This window comes from Palaemon carinicauda, chromosome 19 (genome assembly GCF_036898095.1).
Source record: "Palaemon carinicauda isolate YSFRI2023 chromosome 19, ASM3689809v2, whole genome shotgun sequence".
Classification (NCBI taxonomy): Eukaryota; Metazoa; Arthropoda; class Malacostraca; order Decapoda; family Palaemonidae; genus Palaemon; species Palaemon carinicauda.
In genome coordinates this window covers 7,250,482-7,264,302 of record NC_090743.1, presented here as the reverse complement: position 1 = coordinate 7,264,302, position 13,821 = coordinate 7,250,482, and the positions used below count along the sequence as shown (strand labels likewise).

The following is a 13,821-nucleotide window of genomic DNA, read 5'->3' as shown; positions in this document are numbered from 1 at the left end:
CCTGTGGAAGGTGCGCTGATCCCTGGAAGATCGTCACCTGCAACCTGAGGGGTTGAGGGTTAAGGGACGACAAGGTCCCAGGATGGAAAGAGGGTTCGTCGTCAGCAGGGGGTCGTAGGTGAGGCGAACGATCACCTCGTCCATGCGTGGAAGGGTCAGGGGAATGCAACAGATGCGTGAGATGTCGATGGCTCCCGAGAAAGATCCTTCAAAGGCACCATGCTGAAGAAGGCGCAGCACCTCCTCCTTTGAAGGGGATCCCGAAATCCCTAAGGACAGCCACACCTGCAGCAGATCTGAAAGGGAGATAGGCACGTCAGGGGCTGGAGTAGAAGTTGCTCCTCTATGGGGAAGAAACAAGCTCCCTAATACCCCGGGGTTGCCAAGGAGGTAAGCGATCTGCACTCCTACTCGTGCGTCCCTCGTGAGAGCGCACGCGAGAAAGAACTTTTAAGAGACTTGGGGCTTCGAGAAGAAGAACACACACAGCTCGCACCTGAGGGAACCGATTGTGCTTAGTCTTTTTCTTCCTACGCCGCCAAAACTTCTGCCACTGGGAGGCAGACAACTCTCTACACTGCGCAGGGCAAACCCTGCTTGCAACAATGCCCTAGGTTCGTAGGAGAGAGAGTGCGGGTCCCGCACCCGGCACCTTCTCGCCCTAGACACGTTCACATGGTGAAGGCGATTGCAGAAGACACGCACACCTGCAAAGACAAAGCAAAAATTTAAAAAAGTCCAATGACAGTTAGGACGAGCGGACACATCTGATCTCCACCGAGCCAAAAGAAAAAGTTACGTCTCTCACCGCTGTAAGAGTATATATAGAGGGGGCTGGGTAGCCACCAAGCCTACCTGCTTAGGCAGGGTTGCCACCTTGCAATTAAAGTCTAATGGCTACCGCCAGCTGACGCTGAACGAATATCCACATAAACAACGGAAGGTTATTTTGGAGTTCCTTCAAACTTGTATCTACTTTTTTCTTTCTAGACAGATTTTTTCAGTCATATGAAAGAATTTTATACACGAAAAGACTTGTGTACATTTCTCTTAGCATTTTAATACTTTAATATGTACAAATTTTTCTCTATGTTATTTGTAAAGGTTGCTTTTTTTCAATGGTACATATTTTGTTTTTGCTAATAGTAAATGTACATAATGTAGGCTATAAAGTACCATGTCTTTTAATTTTTGAATGACAAAGGTCAGTCAATATTCAATAAAGTTTCATAAATTTTTATCCAAACATTTCATATTTTGAAAAATCAAGCTTCAAAGGATTTCTGTAGAGATCCATTGAATAAACTGTAGTATGCAAGTATGGGCTTTTAGCAATAGTTTTACCTCACCACTGGGGACCATAAGGATATAACCAAGTCCTTTTATAGTAAATAAATTAAATATGTTTTAATGTTGTTAATGTTTTTAAAGTATTTTATTTTAATTTTCATTACTTCTTATATCGTTTATCTATTTCCTTTTTTCCTTTCCCCACTGGGCTATTTTTCCCTGTTGGAGCCCTTGGGCCTATAGCATCTTGCTTTTCCAGCTAGGGTTGTAGCTTAGCTGCTAAAAATAATAATAATAATAATAATAATAATACACGATTTACTTACCAGTGGCGAGCCCCTTCCCTGAAATGCAATACAGTAATGTGTCACTCCTCACACACAAACATGTATTTTTACCAAAAGGGGCACACATGAGGAAGACCAGCTAACATAATACTGTATATTCTTGTGATTTTCAGAGGAAATTTTACAACTTTGGCAAATTTAAGATCTCTCTAACACAATGACTGAAAAAAAAAGAAAGATTAATAAAACACATCATTCATGAACCATTTATTACTGTGACAAAATTAAAAAAAAAAATATACATTACCCACCCAGACAGTAAATCTTCCACTCAGTGGTAGTAACCTTAGTTGTGAAGAGGCTAAAGCCTTGACGAAAAATCATATGGAAATGGTCAATAGTTTCCTTGAGACACAAGATGACTACCTTACAAATGACAATAAAAGGGCCCAACAGTCTATGTAAACAAGAGTATAAAGAATACAATATACACATGCTTATTTGGTTATCTGAAAACCACACACTATCCAACTTCCAGCTGTACATTTCAGTCATGAATGAAAATATACTTACTCTCAACCACTTCTCATACCTTTTTTTTCTTTTTGTGTTTTTTTTACTAAATATTCAACAAATCGCACACCTTCACCTCAAAATTATATGTAAATAATATGCCTCAATTCAGCATAAGTAATCATTTTGGCAACTAACTAAGGGTAGTTAAACCTGGTCAAAAAATACTATGTATTCTCATCAGTTAAATTTTTGAACTGATGGACAAATATCAAGGACTCCATTTGTACCAATATGAAGAACATGGTATACAATATATAGAATTATGTGCAATATACGACATTTATATAAAAACCATTTTGAAAAAAGAAATTGCAAGAAGCCTGTAACTCCAAAATGTGTGTCTTTAAGCCATATTTATGTGTAAAGTATCAGATATCCACAAAATGCATTAATGAACCTGGGGTTTATAAAACTATGAAGTATTCAATTATTGATTTTTGAGTCAAGCCTAAAGTACATACAACTAACATAATACTTTAGCCTTGCCTTACCTATCCTGGGAAATATGTTCAAGATATATAATCAATGACCAAAGTAACTAGGTGAAAGCACAAACTTTCCTTGAAAATATTCTTCTACAATCTTGAAAAGCTCATCTACTTCTACAACACTTTGGTTAAGGTTCACCACCAATACGATTATTTTCTTTTGTAACACTGAAAAATAACGCACTGAAATTTCGTTAGAAAACTGCAACATGCAGTGTTAAAGTTGTGAAATAAGATGGAGGGATAATAATGCCCGAAGTTTCCGTTACATCCAATAGAATACATAAAGGTCAATATCAAAGGCCCTTCATTAAACAGCACAACCTTCAGCAAAGGAAAAAAAAGAAAAAGATATACTTCGAAGCACAACCCATGGCAACAAAAAAGTAAAATGCCCCTCTGCGATGTGAGAACCTTTTCAACCACTTAAAGCCTACTGAACTCCTACTTTAAAATAACTTTACATTGTATCATGATTTTATTTTCTTATTCTTCTTTCTACCTATACCTATTGATCAAAGACATATAAACCTACTAAACTAATTGTCTTCTGCGTCCCCATTCGGAGTTCGTGAACGAGACCTGCTGTAGCTCTTCTCCCTGTCTGGTGACCTGCTACGGCTCCTTGAACGGGACCTGAAGACAAAGAAAAAAAGAAAGAAAAAAAAGGGTAAAGATAAACATCCTGCTCTAGAAGTACAGATGATAATTCACCTCAACAGAGATACTGTACAATACAGTACTTGAATGACTCTCTTAATGTTCTTACAAAATGGAAGCGCATGTATAGTCCATTTCTTTTATCCAGGCAGATTTGCACCGACTCGCAGCGGTGCCATTTTAGCTCGGAAAAGTTTCCTGGTCGCTGATTGGTTAGAGTTATCTCGTCCAACCAATCAGCGATCAGGAAACTTTTCCGAGCTAAAAGGGCACCGCTGCGAGTCGGTGCAAATCTGCATTGCTAAAAGAAATTTACTATAGTATATAAAATTCTGGTACAGTATAGTACAATACAGTATACTTATTAATAAGAATTCTAAAGCAACTTACTATAAAAAAAAAATAACAATAGTAGATTGAATTACAACAGCCCTATACAATTATCATTATCAACATGACTGAAGACTTACAAAATAAATGTATAAATACAAAATAACTACAGTCGACCATTAACATATGCAAGGTTAGAAAACTAATACTGTACCAGGAATTGTTAAAAATCGCAAAATGTGTTAGCCCCCTTTAATTGCACTTCCAGACCACCTATTTACCATAATTAAAATTATTCTATATAACTTAAAAACAATTAACTAAGCCTTGGCAGATTAAACAAAAACAATACTATACAGGACATTCCTTAACAGCAAGCACAAGTGCCATTATGACACTAGGCCTTGAAAACTCTGAATGCTATCCTGCACCTGCTCCTATATTGATTGAGAAAACTATTTATTTTGTCTCTTCTGTCAAAGTTCAGTCATGGACTGAAGTTATACAATAACGAAGGCTTAAAGAGCTTTCTTCTTAATGTAGGCTAGGGTGAGGAAACTGACTATATTGAATAATTGAATTTCAAGGCTTAGTGGAAAAAGTAATGTGGGGCATTCCCTCTTACAAAATTGTATCTATTATTATAGAAATGGTATTTTCATTAAAAAATAAATATTTGAAAATACCCGGTAGTTATATATATATAGCTTACGTCAGACGTAAGCTACAGTATATATATAACTACCGAGTAAGTCTTATGTTTAAAACTGAATTTCATTAGCCTAAACAGTAATAATACTTTTAAATATGTAACTTCCCTGGTAGTTACATATATATAGCCTTTTGTATATGTAACTACCAGGTATGTATATTTAAAAATTTATTTTATAATAAAAATACCATATTTGTGGGGTGGGGGACTAATAGGGCTAAAAAATCTGCCTACTCCAGTAGAATACCTAATCAAATTCATAAATGTCAAAGAAGGACTGTAAACTTCAAAATATCAACCAATTCTGTAAAGTTTTATGGGGAAAAAAATATCTTAAACCAATAATTCCAAGAAACAAAAACAGCATACCTTGACTTAGATTTTTCCTTTGACTGCGATCGGGAACGAGGCGATCTGGATCTAGATCTTGATTTAGAGTGAGACTTCTTTTCACGTTTTTCTCTGTCAATTTCACACAAATCATGCATTTGTATTAGTACGAAATTCAATGAATTGTCAAAACACGAAAAAAAATCTTGAAAATAAAGAAACATAAAAAAGAAAAAATTGCTTTTGATATAAAGTAGTGGAAATATTAGTCGAGTTGAGGAACCACTGTACTACTTTATTCTATAGTTCATACCTGTGTAGTATTTCATGCAAAATTGCTTCCATCAATTCCTAAAAAAGTAATTTTTTTAAGTACTGTGATAACATACCTAATCAAAAGACTCCTAAGCATGAATTTTCCATAGGAAGTAAAAAAATTAAATTTTTTCATTACCACTGACAACAGGCTTAAGCAAAATTATCCATATCGTAAAGAAAAAAGCAATTCTTAAAAATAATAAGTTAACTATAACCACAATCTTCCCCACGTCAATAAAATGACACATCTCTCAAAGACTCCCATTTTCATTTTATTGTCAAGAGGGATAAATGACATTCAGAGTTGCCATTGCCATTAAGATAAGAGAAAAAAATTCTACAATGATTATTTGGTTAAAAATAAATCGGCAAATGTGAGCAGAAAGAATGATAATTTTTTTCTGATAGCTGGATGCTCTTCACTTTACAGGAATAGTCTTTATCTGATTTTAATTCATAATGACCCTACAGTACCTGTTACCAAAATTAGATAGTCTAATACACTTAATTCTTGTGATGATACCCTACTTTTTACAACTGGTTTGTTGTGGCATGTTATAAAATGTATTTCTGCTAACTGGAAACATCAATATGCCTCATGAGCAGAGGAATATGACAAATTCGAAGATAATTTGTATTTTTCCTAACCATACAAACCTTAGCTATTTACAAAGGGTTATTACTTTTAGCGTAGCTGAAATGGCGAGCCATTAGAATTTAACGAGGGTGTATTACCCCCGCGCTAGTTAGCGGGGGGGTAGGGGAGTGGTAGCTAGCTACCCCTCCTCCCCCTCACACACAGGTGAATACTCACTTTCACTTAGAGGTAGGACTTGTCTTGGGGGACAGGGCTGGCGGGCAAATATGTGTAAATAGCTAAGGTTTGTATGGTTAGGAAAAATACAAATTATCTTCGAATTTGTCATTTGTTCCGTAACCGAAATACAAACCACGCTATTTACAAAGGGTGACTTATCCCTTAGGAAGGGTGGAAAGTCCCCAGCCATACTGGCTTTGGCTTTACCCGGGGACTCAGAATCCGAGTGAGTCGCACTCGAGAAAAGGAGTCGCACTCGAGAAAAGGAGTCCCTGCACCTCACAAGTTCCTTGCACCGCAAGGAACCATGTGGCCTACGTAAGCTTGTGTGTGAAGGAAGAAGTGTGACCCGTCCTAGGCAGTTGACCTGGAGTTCCAGAAGGAACTCTGGGTTAGGACGTTCCCAATACCACCTCGTCAGGGTATGGGGGACGCGACAGTATTGACTCAATACTCGGAACACAAGGAAGCATGGTTTACCTGCAGAGGTTCGAGGTCAGCTATGCAGAGACCAGGATGCTGCTTCCCCGTAGAGGGGATGATGAAGAAAGAAGTAAGGGCCAGACATACTTCTTTCGTTCATGCAGACTAAAACCTGATAACAATGCCCTCAACCTTCTGCTACCTGTCCAAAAAGGAGCCTGAGGTTAGACCAGCTGTTGTGTAGCCACCACAGAGCGATAGAAAACGTATCGAGACTCCTGTGGGTCACGCCCTGCAGGAAGCGGGCTGCGAAGGTCATCAGACGCTTCCAGACTCCAGCTTGTAGCACCTGCGTCACAGAGTAGTATTACTCGAAGGCGAGGGACGTTGCGATGTATCCAACATCGTGCTGTAGGGCGACGTGACGGGGGAGGGTCTGAAGACAGGTCGAGATGAATGTCCTTGAGTCCGGGCTGAAGAGGTATACTGGTGACTCTCCCCCCATGTCCTCCTTGTGTTCCCAAATCGGCTGCAACTGAGGCCAAACTGCAGCTGTTCCCAGCGCTAACCTCTCGATTCCTGTACTGGCAAGAAAGAGAAGGTCTTGGGACATCAGACACAGAATGGAGACTCAAAATCTTGAATGAATCGGACCGAAGGGTCGGGACCCTCAGATTCTGAGTCTAGCCAACAACTCAGGAGCGAGCCTGAATGTTGCCTTCCCCTCTTCCTTAGAAAGGGGGGGGAGTAGTAAGAGACCAAGAAGATTGCTTACACACTGGCCGTGGCCAGAGTGAGCAGAAGACCCAAGGCGGAATACAATCCAAGGCCTGTCATAAAAGGGTCTTGAGAAGATCTCTTAAAGGACTAAAAGTCCGAGCCATGCTCCAAGTTGGAGGTCTTCCTCCGACTAGGGCAGGGACGATCGTAGCTTCGCATGAGCGAGGATAGATCCAGCGGGCAGGAAAAAGTTATTCCTTTAAGCCTGAAGGTCAGGGAAAGGCTGAGCGACAGGCTTCATTGCCAAGAGCGGAAAGGAGTTTCCTCCCGCCGAAAGGCAATAAGACCGTTATTGCTGGAGAAGAGGCCTCACGGGAAGAGGTATATCTCCCACGGCACCAACCACCTTAGACTCTTCACTTTGCCTGGGAGACCCCTGTGGATGACTATCGCAGATGACGCGACCTCCGTACCGCGACTGTAGCGGGTTGTCTCTTCTAGAGGAGGAAGCGTAGTGTCTCCAGGCATGAAGCCGAAGCGACGTCCCGGTTCGGGAGAGATGTCGCAGTGTGGTTGCTTGAGTAGTCTGCGCCGTGGGAGAAGCTCTCCCGGGAGTTCCGTCAGGGGAAGCAGAGGGTCCAGAAACCGTTCTGCGCATAGTCCCAGTGGAGCTCTCCCATTGAAAGGTTGACAGACAACCTGGTTTTGTTGAGACCCATTGTCCGCAGACAAAAAGGAGGGAAGACGCAGGCGTCGAAGTTGTCCCACCATCACCGGAATGCATCTTGCCAGAGTCTCGGGGTCTGAGACTGGGGGGAAAACTAGCGGAAGCTTGAGGTTCCAAGCTGTCGCGATCAGGTCCCCCAGACCAGCACTTGCTGGTTACCCAAGGTCAAAGACCCTTAGGTACACTCTCTCTATGAGGCTCTGCTCGGATAGTCTGAGAGAAACATTCCCCTGCCTGGAATGAGAGAGCCGATGGTGGAATTGAGAGAATCTCAATCATCCCGGTATCTCTACTGCAAGATGTGAAGGTGTGAAAATGCGTCCCCTGCTGGTTAGCATGAAGTCGACACGCAACGGGGCGACTTGGCAGGAGCGGTAGGATCTGAAGAGGGGCCAGACTAAGGCCCTTAAGCCTGCCTGAATGATGGAGAGGTATCCTTCAGGTCTTGACCATAGGCCTGGACCGGAACATGCCCCCCCCCCTTTCCTTTGACGAGTCCGAGAACCGCATCAAGAATGTGGGGAAAGGACGAGAATATCCACTACCATCAAGAGGCTCCATAGGTCAACACCCATTGCAGGTTTAATAGTTCCGCTGGTCCCATAGGGCCAGGGAGTCCGGTTAAACATTGCCTGAAGCCACCGGAACTTGGATCGCCCCACATGGAACTTATCCTGAGGCGACCGTTCGGACTATAAACGGGTCAATGAGGAAAGAAGAACTAGGAAACGTTCCAAGGTAGGGCTGAAAACTCTGCTTGACTGAGAACAGGTACTGCGACTCTCCTCAGTCTTGCCACAGTCAACCGAAAGGAAGGCTCGGAGGATGTGGTAACAGAATCTGGCGTCCCCAGGTGGTCACCCATCCAAGTACCGACGTTGCTTAACCTCGCTGGACGGACGAGAAGCGGGGTTTCCAACGTGGTAAGGCGGTTGACTCAATATCATGGCCAGATACTCCAGATGTTGAGGCAGAGGAAGAGAAGGCTCCAAGCAAAATACCATGAGGCCACACTCATGGTCAGCATTCGGAAGCTTTTCCCGGCGCTGAAGAAGGTCGAAACCCGAGCCTACCGGAGTTGACCAGCCCTCCAAACAGCAGAGGAGGCGGAAGTCTGCACCTGAGCGGCCAAGAGGAAGGCAGGGAGAGTTCTCTGGGGAAACAAACCTGCTATGCCACGGCGGGATAGCCACACTGCATCATAAGCAGGAATACTTGCAGTTTAGGCTGAATTCGACGAGCACCCTGGAAGATGGATGGAATGGAAACTGAAAGTACCCGTCCTTCCGATCCAGGGTTAAAGGAGTCCTGTCGCCTCGTTACCAGTCTGATCGATTCTGCTGGTCTACGCTGGCCAAAGTTTGTTCGACAAACTTGATCAGGGCTGAGAGGTCGACTATGGACATCCCCTCTCAGATCCTTCCTTACAAGAAAGGATCGACTGAGGGGGCCGGGGGTGAAGCCGTCGATGATCCTAAGGAAGACCTTCGCCTAAGGTATGGATCATTCTGCCCAACCGGGCAACTCTGCTGATGCTATGGCATAGAGGTTCAGAGACACTGAATTCGCTGACAGAGACGGCAGGCGCGATATCCTTGGCTACTCACAGAGATTGTGCGGGAATGGGCATCGGGAAGCTGTCATTCGGATGAGTAACCTTAAGCATCCTCCCAGCGAAAAAACCTGCAATCCTAGAGTTCGTGAACTCCTTTTAGGACTATGCCCCCCCGGGGGAGTCTCCCGTGCCATCTGTTCCTGACAGGAGGAAACTGCAATTGGACACCTTGTCCCAGTTGTCATAGCCGATAACTTAGGCCGACGTGGTTGAAAGAAAAGGGAGCTGGAGCCCTGCAGAGTCTGGAAGAAAGCGCCTTGGAGGAGTGAAACCGGAAGTCGATTTACTCCGCACAGCAGATGTTTAAGTCTCTGTCCTTGGGCAAAGACAAAACTCTTCTCAAGGATGGAAGGGTGTCTGAGGTCGTTGACCTCCACAGATGAGACACCCGAAGGAAGCCTTCAGTCAGTGCGTCCAGATGGTACAACATCGAGCTTGTCCGCAAGTAGATACTTAACGACGAAAGGCCAAGGTGCCTGAGCTCGAGAGGAGGAAAGTACCCTTGATCTTCCTGTAGCTTCCTTGAACCAAACCTCGGGCCGTAACCGAGGAGGGAAAGAACCTGGTAAGCTCCCAGAGGAAGAGGTAAGCAGTCACCCCTTGTCCGATGGAGAAATCTTCAACGGAAAGCCCCCCCGCCAAAAATCCTTCCAGGGCGGGAGAAGGAGAGAGTACTCGTGCAGGAGAGGGGACCCTCGAGACCGACCTCTTGGGAACCAACTTCGCCCTGGGGGAAGTCACCACGAAGTCCACTCCTCTCTTTCTCTTCAGCGTAGGAGAGACAGCCGCTGGTTTGTTACCCTGGCCGGTGAGTGCTGGTTTCATAACCCTTATTAACGCCCGTGCCAGCGGATCAAACCATGTCTGCTGCTCCAAGGACACAGAGTCCGAAATCCTCGCTAAGGTGAAAGGGATCGGGCGATCCTTTGGAGAGGACACGACGGTTCCTGCCTGAAAAGAAGGTGGGAAGAATGCTGTACTGACCTGTCTTCGTCCTGCACTACCAACCTGTGCTTGGATGGAGGTGATCCCGAGTGCCGCCTAGGAGCACGCGTCCCTGCTGCTACCACCGGCTGTGGAATTCGCCGCTAACTATGGTCGCGCGAGGGCGAACGGTCGCGCAAAGGCGAATGGTCGCGCGGGCGCGCAGGCGAGCGGTCGCGAGGGCGCGCAGGCGAGCGATCGCGCGGGCGCGCAGGCGAGCGATCGCGCGGGCGCGCAGGCGAGCGATCGCGTGGGCGCGCAGGCGAGCGATCGCGCGGGCGCGCAGGCGAGCGATCGCGCGGGCGCGCAGGCGAGCGATCGCGCGGGCGCGCAGGCGAGCGATCGCGCGGGCGCGCAGGCGAATGGGCGTGACGGCGAGGGATCGTGCTGCCGCGTAGGTGAAGAAGATCGCTGGCGGTAAGCGATGGCGAGCAGCATGTGTAGGTGAATGATCGCGTGATAGGGTGCGATGGTGATCAGCATCCGCAAGAGGGCGAGCGTTCAGGGTTGTGCGATGAGGAGCAGCATGCGTAAGCGGGCAATCGTGCAGGGTTGTGCGATGGCGAGCAGCATGCGCAGGTGAATGATCGCGTGAAAGGGTGCGATGGTGATCAGCATCTGCAGGAGGGCGATCGTTCAGGGTTGTGCGATGAGGAGCAGCATGCGTAAGCGGGCAATCGTTCAGGGTTGTGCGATGGCGAGCAGCATGCGCAGGTGAATGATCGCGTGAAAGGGTGCGATGGTGATCAGCATCTGCAGGAGGGCGATCGTTCAGGGTTGTGCGATGAGGAGCAGCATGCGTAAGCGGGCAATCGTTCAGGGTTGTGCGATGGCGAGCAGCATGCGCAGGTGAATGATCGCGTGAAAGGGTGCGATGGTGATCAGCATCCGCAAGAGGGCGATCATTCAGGGTTGTGCGATGAGGAGCAGCATGCGTAAGCGGGCAATCGTTCAGGGTTGTGCGATGGCGATCAGCATCCGCAGTTGAGGGTCGCGCGATGGCGATCAGCATCCGCAGTTGAGGGTCGCGCGATGGCGATCAGCATCCGCAGTTGAGGGTCGCGCGATGGCGATCAGCATCTGCAGTTGAGGGTCGCGCGATGGCGATCAGCATCCGCAGTTGAGGGTCGCGCGATGGCGATCAGCATCCGCAGTTGAGGGTCGCGCGATGGCGATCAGCACCTGCAGTTGAGGGTCGCGCGATGGCGATCAGCATCCGCAGTTGAGCTAGTAGCTGGCGAACCATGTTCCTTCAGAAGTGTTGGAGAACGTTGGCGTGCCAGCTGTAACACACGTGGGCGATCCGGAGATCGCTGGCGAGCTGATGATCGCTGACGAGCTGACGATCGCTGGCGAGCTGGTGATCGCTGACGAGCTGATGATCGCTGACGAGCAGAAGGCTACGCGTGGAAGCCTGCGCAAAGAAGAGTCCTTGACCCCGACCTGAACCGAAGTTCTAGATCGCGAGGGCGAACGTGGGCGCACAGGGCACGTAACAGGAACCGCAGGGAAGATCATCTTGAAAGCGCTGACGAACAGGAGAGCGCTGACGAACAGAAGGGCGCGCAGGGAAACCCTGACACGCAAGGGAAGAACCCCCGTGGGGGCAACCCTTTGCCCCGAAGGGATCGTTGTCCGCCGGGAGACTGATGTCCGTCGGAAGACCGCTGTCCGTCGGGAAGACCGTTGTCCGTCGGGAAGACCGTTGCCCGTCGGGAGACGAGATTAGACTGCTGTCCATCTGCACCAAGACGGAAGATCGAGAAAAAGAAGTTGTAGGCTGCAAACGGAGATTCAAAAAGGCGCCTCAAGCACCCTTATAGGGAGATGAGAGGCCCTTACGACGAGGCGGACGGAGGGCCTTACGGCGAGGGAGGCCAACAGCAACAGCAACAGAAGAAACCTCCGAAGAGGAGTCTCTATGAGTGTACTCTCTCGCGAACGACAGAGAAACACTTCGTGGAAGAGACTGGTCAGCCAGTGACCTAAAAGGGGCAATCCTCCGAAGAGGAGCCCCTGCAGTTGCCCAGCCCCTTGAGCGAAACTGCAGGTGCGACCGCTCAGCACCAAGAGCATAGTCGCACGAAAAAAAAGGCAAGAGAAGAACCCCCCAAAAGAGGAAAAGCTCAAGCCTGGACAGGAAAAAACTTCCCTCGGAAGGAAAGTTATCCGCCCAAGGAGGCAAGCCTCCTGACTGTTCTAAAATGAACTGGAGAGCTGTCCGTCGACACGGGAGTACTACCAGTAGAAGGAGACACGCCCCTGACGACAATACAAGGGGGGAGGCAGCAACAGCCGAATCCCCAGGACTCAACCAGACAGCTCACACCGTTGCTATATTACAGAAACGAACTAGATCGGTAACTGTAAAAAAATAAAACAAATAATATTAGTACACATTCATTCCCCCGGGAAGGCTCCGAAGAGGAATCCCGAGGAAAAGGAACAAGAATTACACAACAGGCACGTGCCCTCACAACCACTTACACTCGCGGAAGGAGAGCTGTAACCAAAACAGAATTATAACAATTATAATTATGTAACTATGTAATTATGTAATTTAAAAAAAGAATGAACACTAAAGAAAAAAACGAAAACCCCGAAAGGAATCGTTCTACAAGCTGAAAAATTAACAACTACAATTAGATTCATAAACTAATTGAGACAAAATGTACGGCGTAGCAACCCCACCCACACGGGAAGGAAGCTACAAGGGCGTAGTAAAACATAGTAAAAGGGTGAACGACCTCAAGAGAGAGAGAGAGAGAAAGACCGAAGTCAAACTCGATCGCAACCCATAAAATTAGGCCGTGGTGGCCTAACTGCCGAGGCCTCCACGTAGATATCGTACACTACACACACACATCTGAAAAGGAAACTTACTTATTTCTATACTCAAATATATATACAAACATGAAAACATGTTTACATATATATTGAGTAAAAGAAAAGTAAGCGATTAAGTAAAGACAAAACAGACAATGGCTGCCAAGCGAGGACCAAGACAGAGACGTCTGTCACAGTCCGAGCCAAAAGTGAAAGTGAGTATTCACCTGTGTGTGAGGGGGAGGAGGGGTAGCTAGCTACCACTCCCCTACCCCCCCGCTAACTAGCGCGGGGGTAATACACCCTCGTTAAATTCTAATGGCTCGCCATTTCAGCTACGCTAAAAGTAATAACCCTTTGTAAATAGCGTGGTTTGTATTTCGGTTACGGAACAAAAGCAAAGTAAAAGAATCTAGCATTTAGGCCAACTGGTTGGAGGTACAGTACTGTCCAAAATATCCTGTCGTCAAAAGTGTACTTGTAATCAATATCGTTGTCATGCGTATCAAAACTGTGTAGGACTAATACAGTAATATAACGTAGTGTATATCAATAATTAAATAAAATATTTTTCTTTCATTTTACTCAAGACAGACCATTCTAACCGACATGTATCGATGTAACAGCGGATAATTATGCACACGTACTCTTTAAAGACTTGACGGGGGGGAAAATACTATGGCTACAATTGAAAATATGCAAATTTGAGACTGCGCGA

At 46.0% G+C, this 13,821-nt stretch overlaps 1 protein-coding gene across 2 annotated transcripts in view; it reads right to left on the bottom strand.

The window, feature by feature from the left end:
* Positions 1-1,832: 1,832 nt before the first annotated feature.
* Positions 1,833-13,821, bottom strand: part of LOC137658417 (serine-arginine protein 55-like) — an 87,727-nt gene continuing 75,738 nt past the window's right edge. For both annotated transcript variants that reach the window (XM_068393112.1, XM_068393113.1), the window contains 2 exons: positions 4,713-4,805; positions 1,833-3,277 (listed from right to left, as the gene is read on the bottom strand). In XM_068393112.1, coding sequence (XP_068249213.1) covers positions 3,181-3,277; positions 4,713-4,805 — 190 coding nt within the window. In that variant the 3' untranslated portion in view covers positions 1,833-3,180. The remainder of the gene's footprint in view (positions 3,278-4,712; positions 4,806-13,821) is intronic.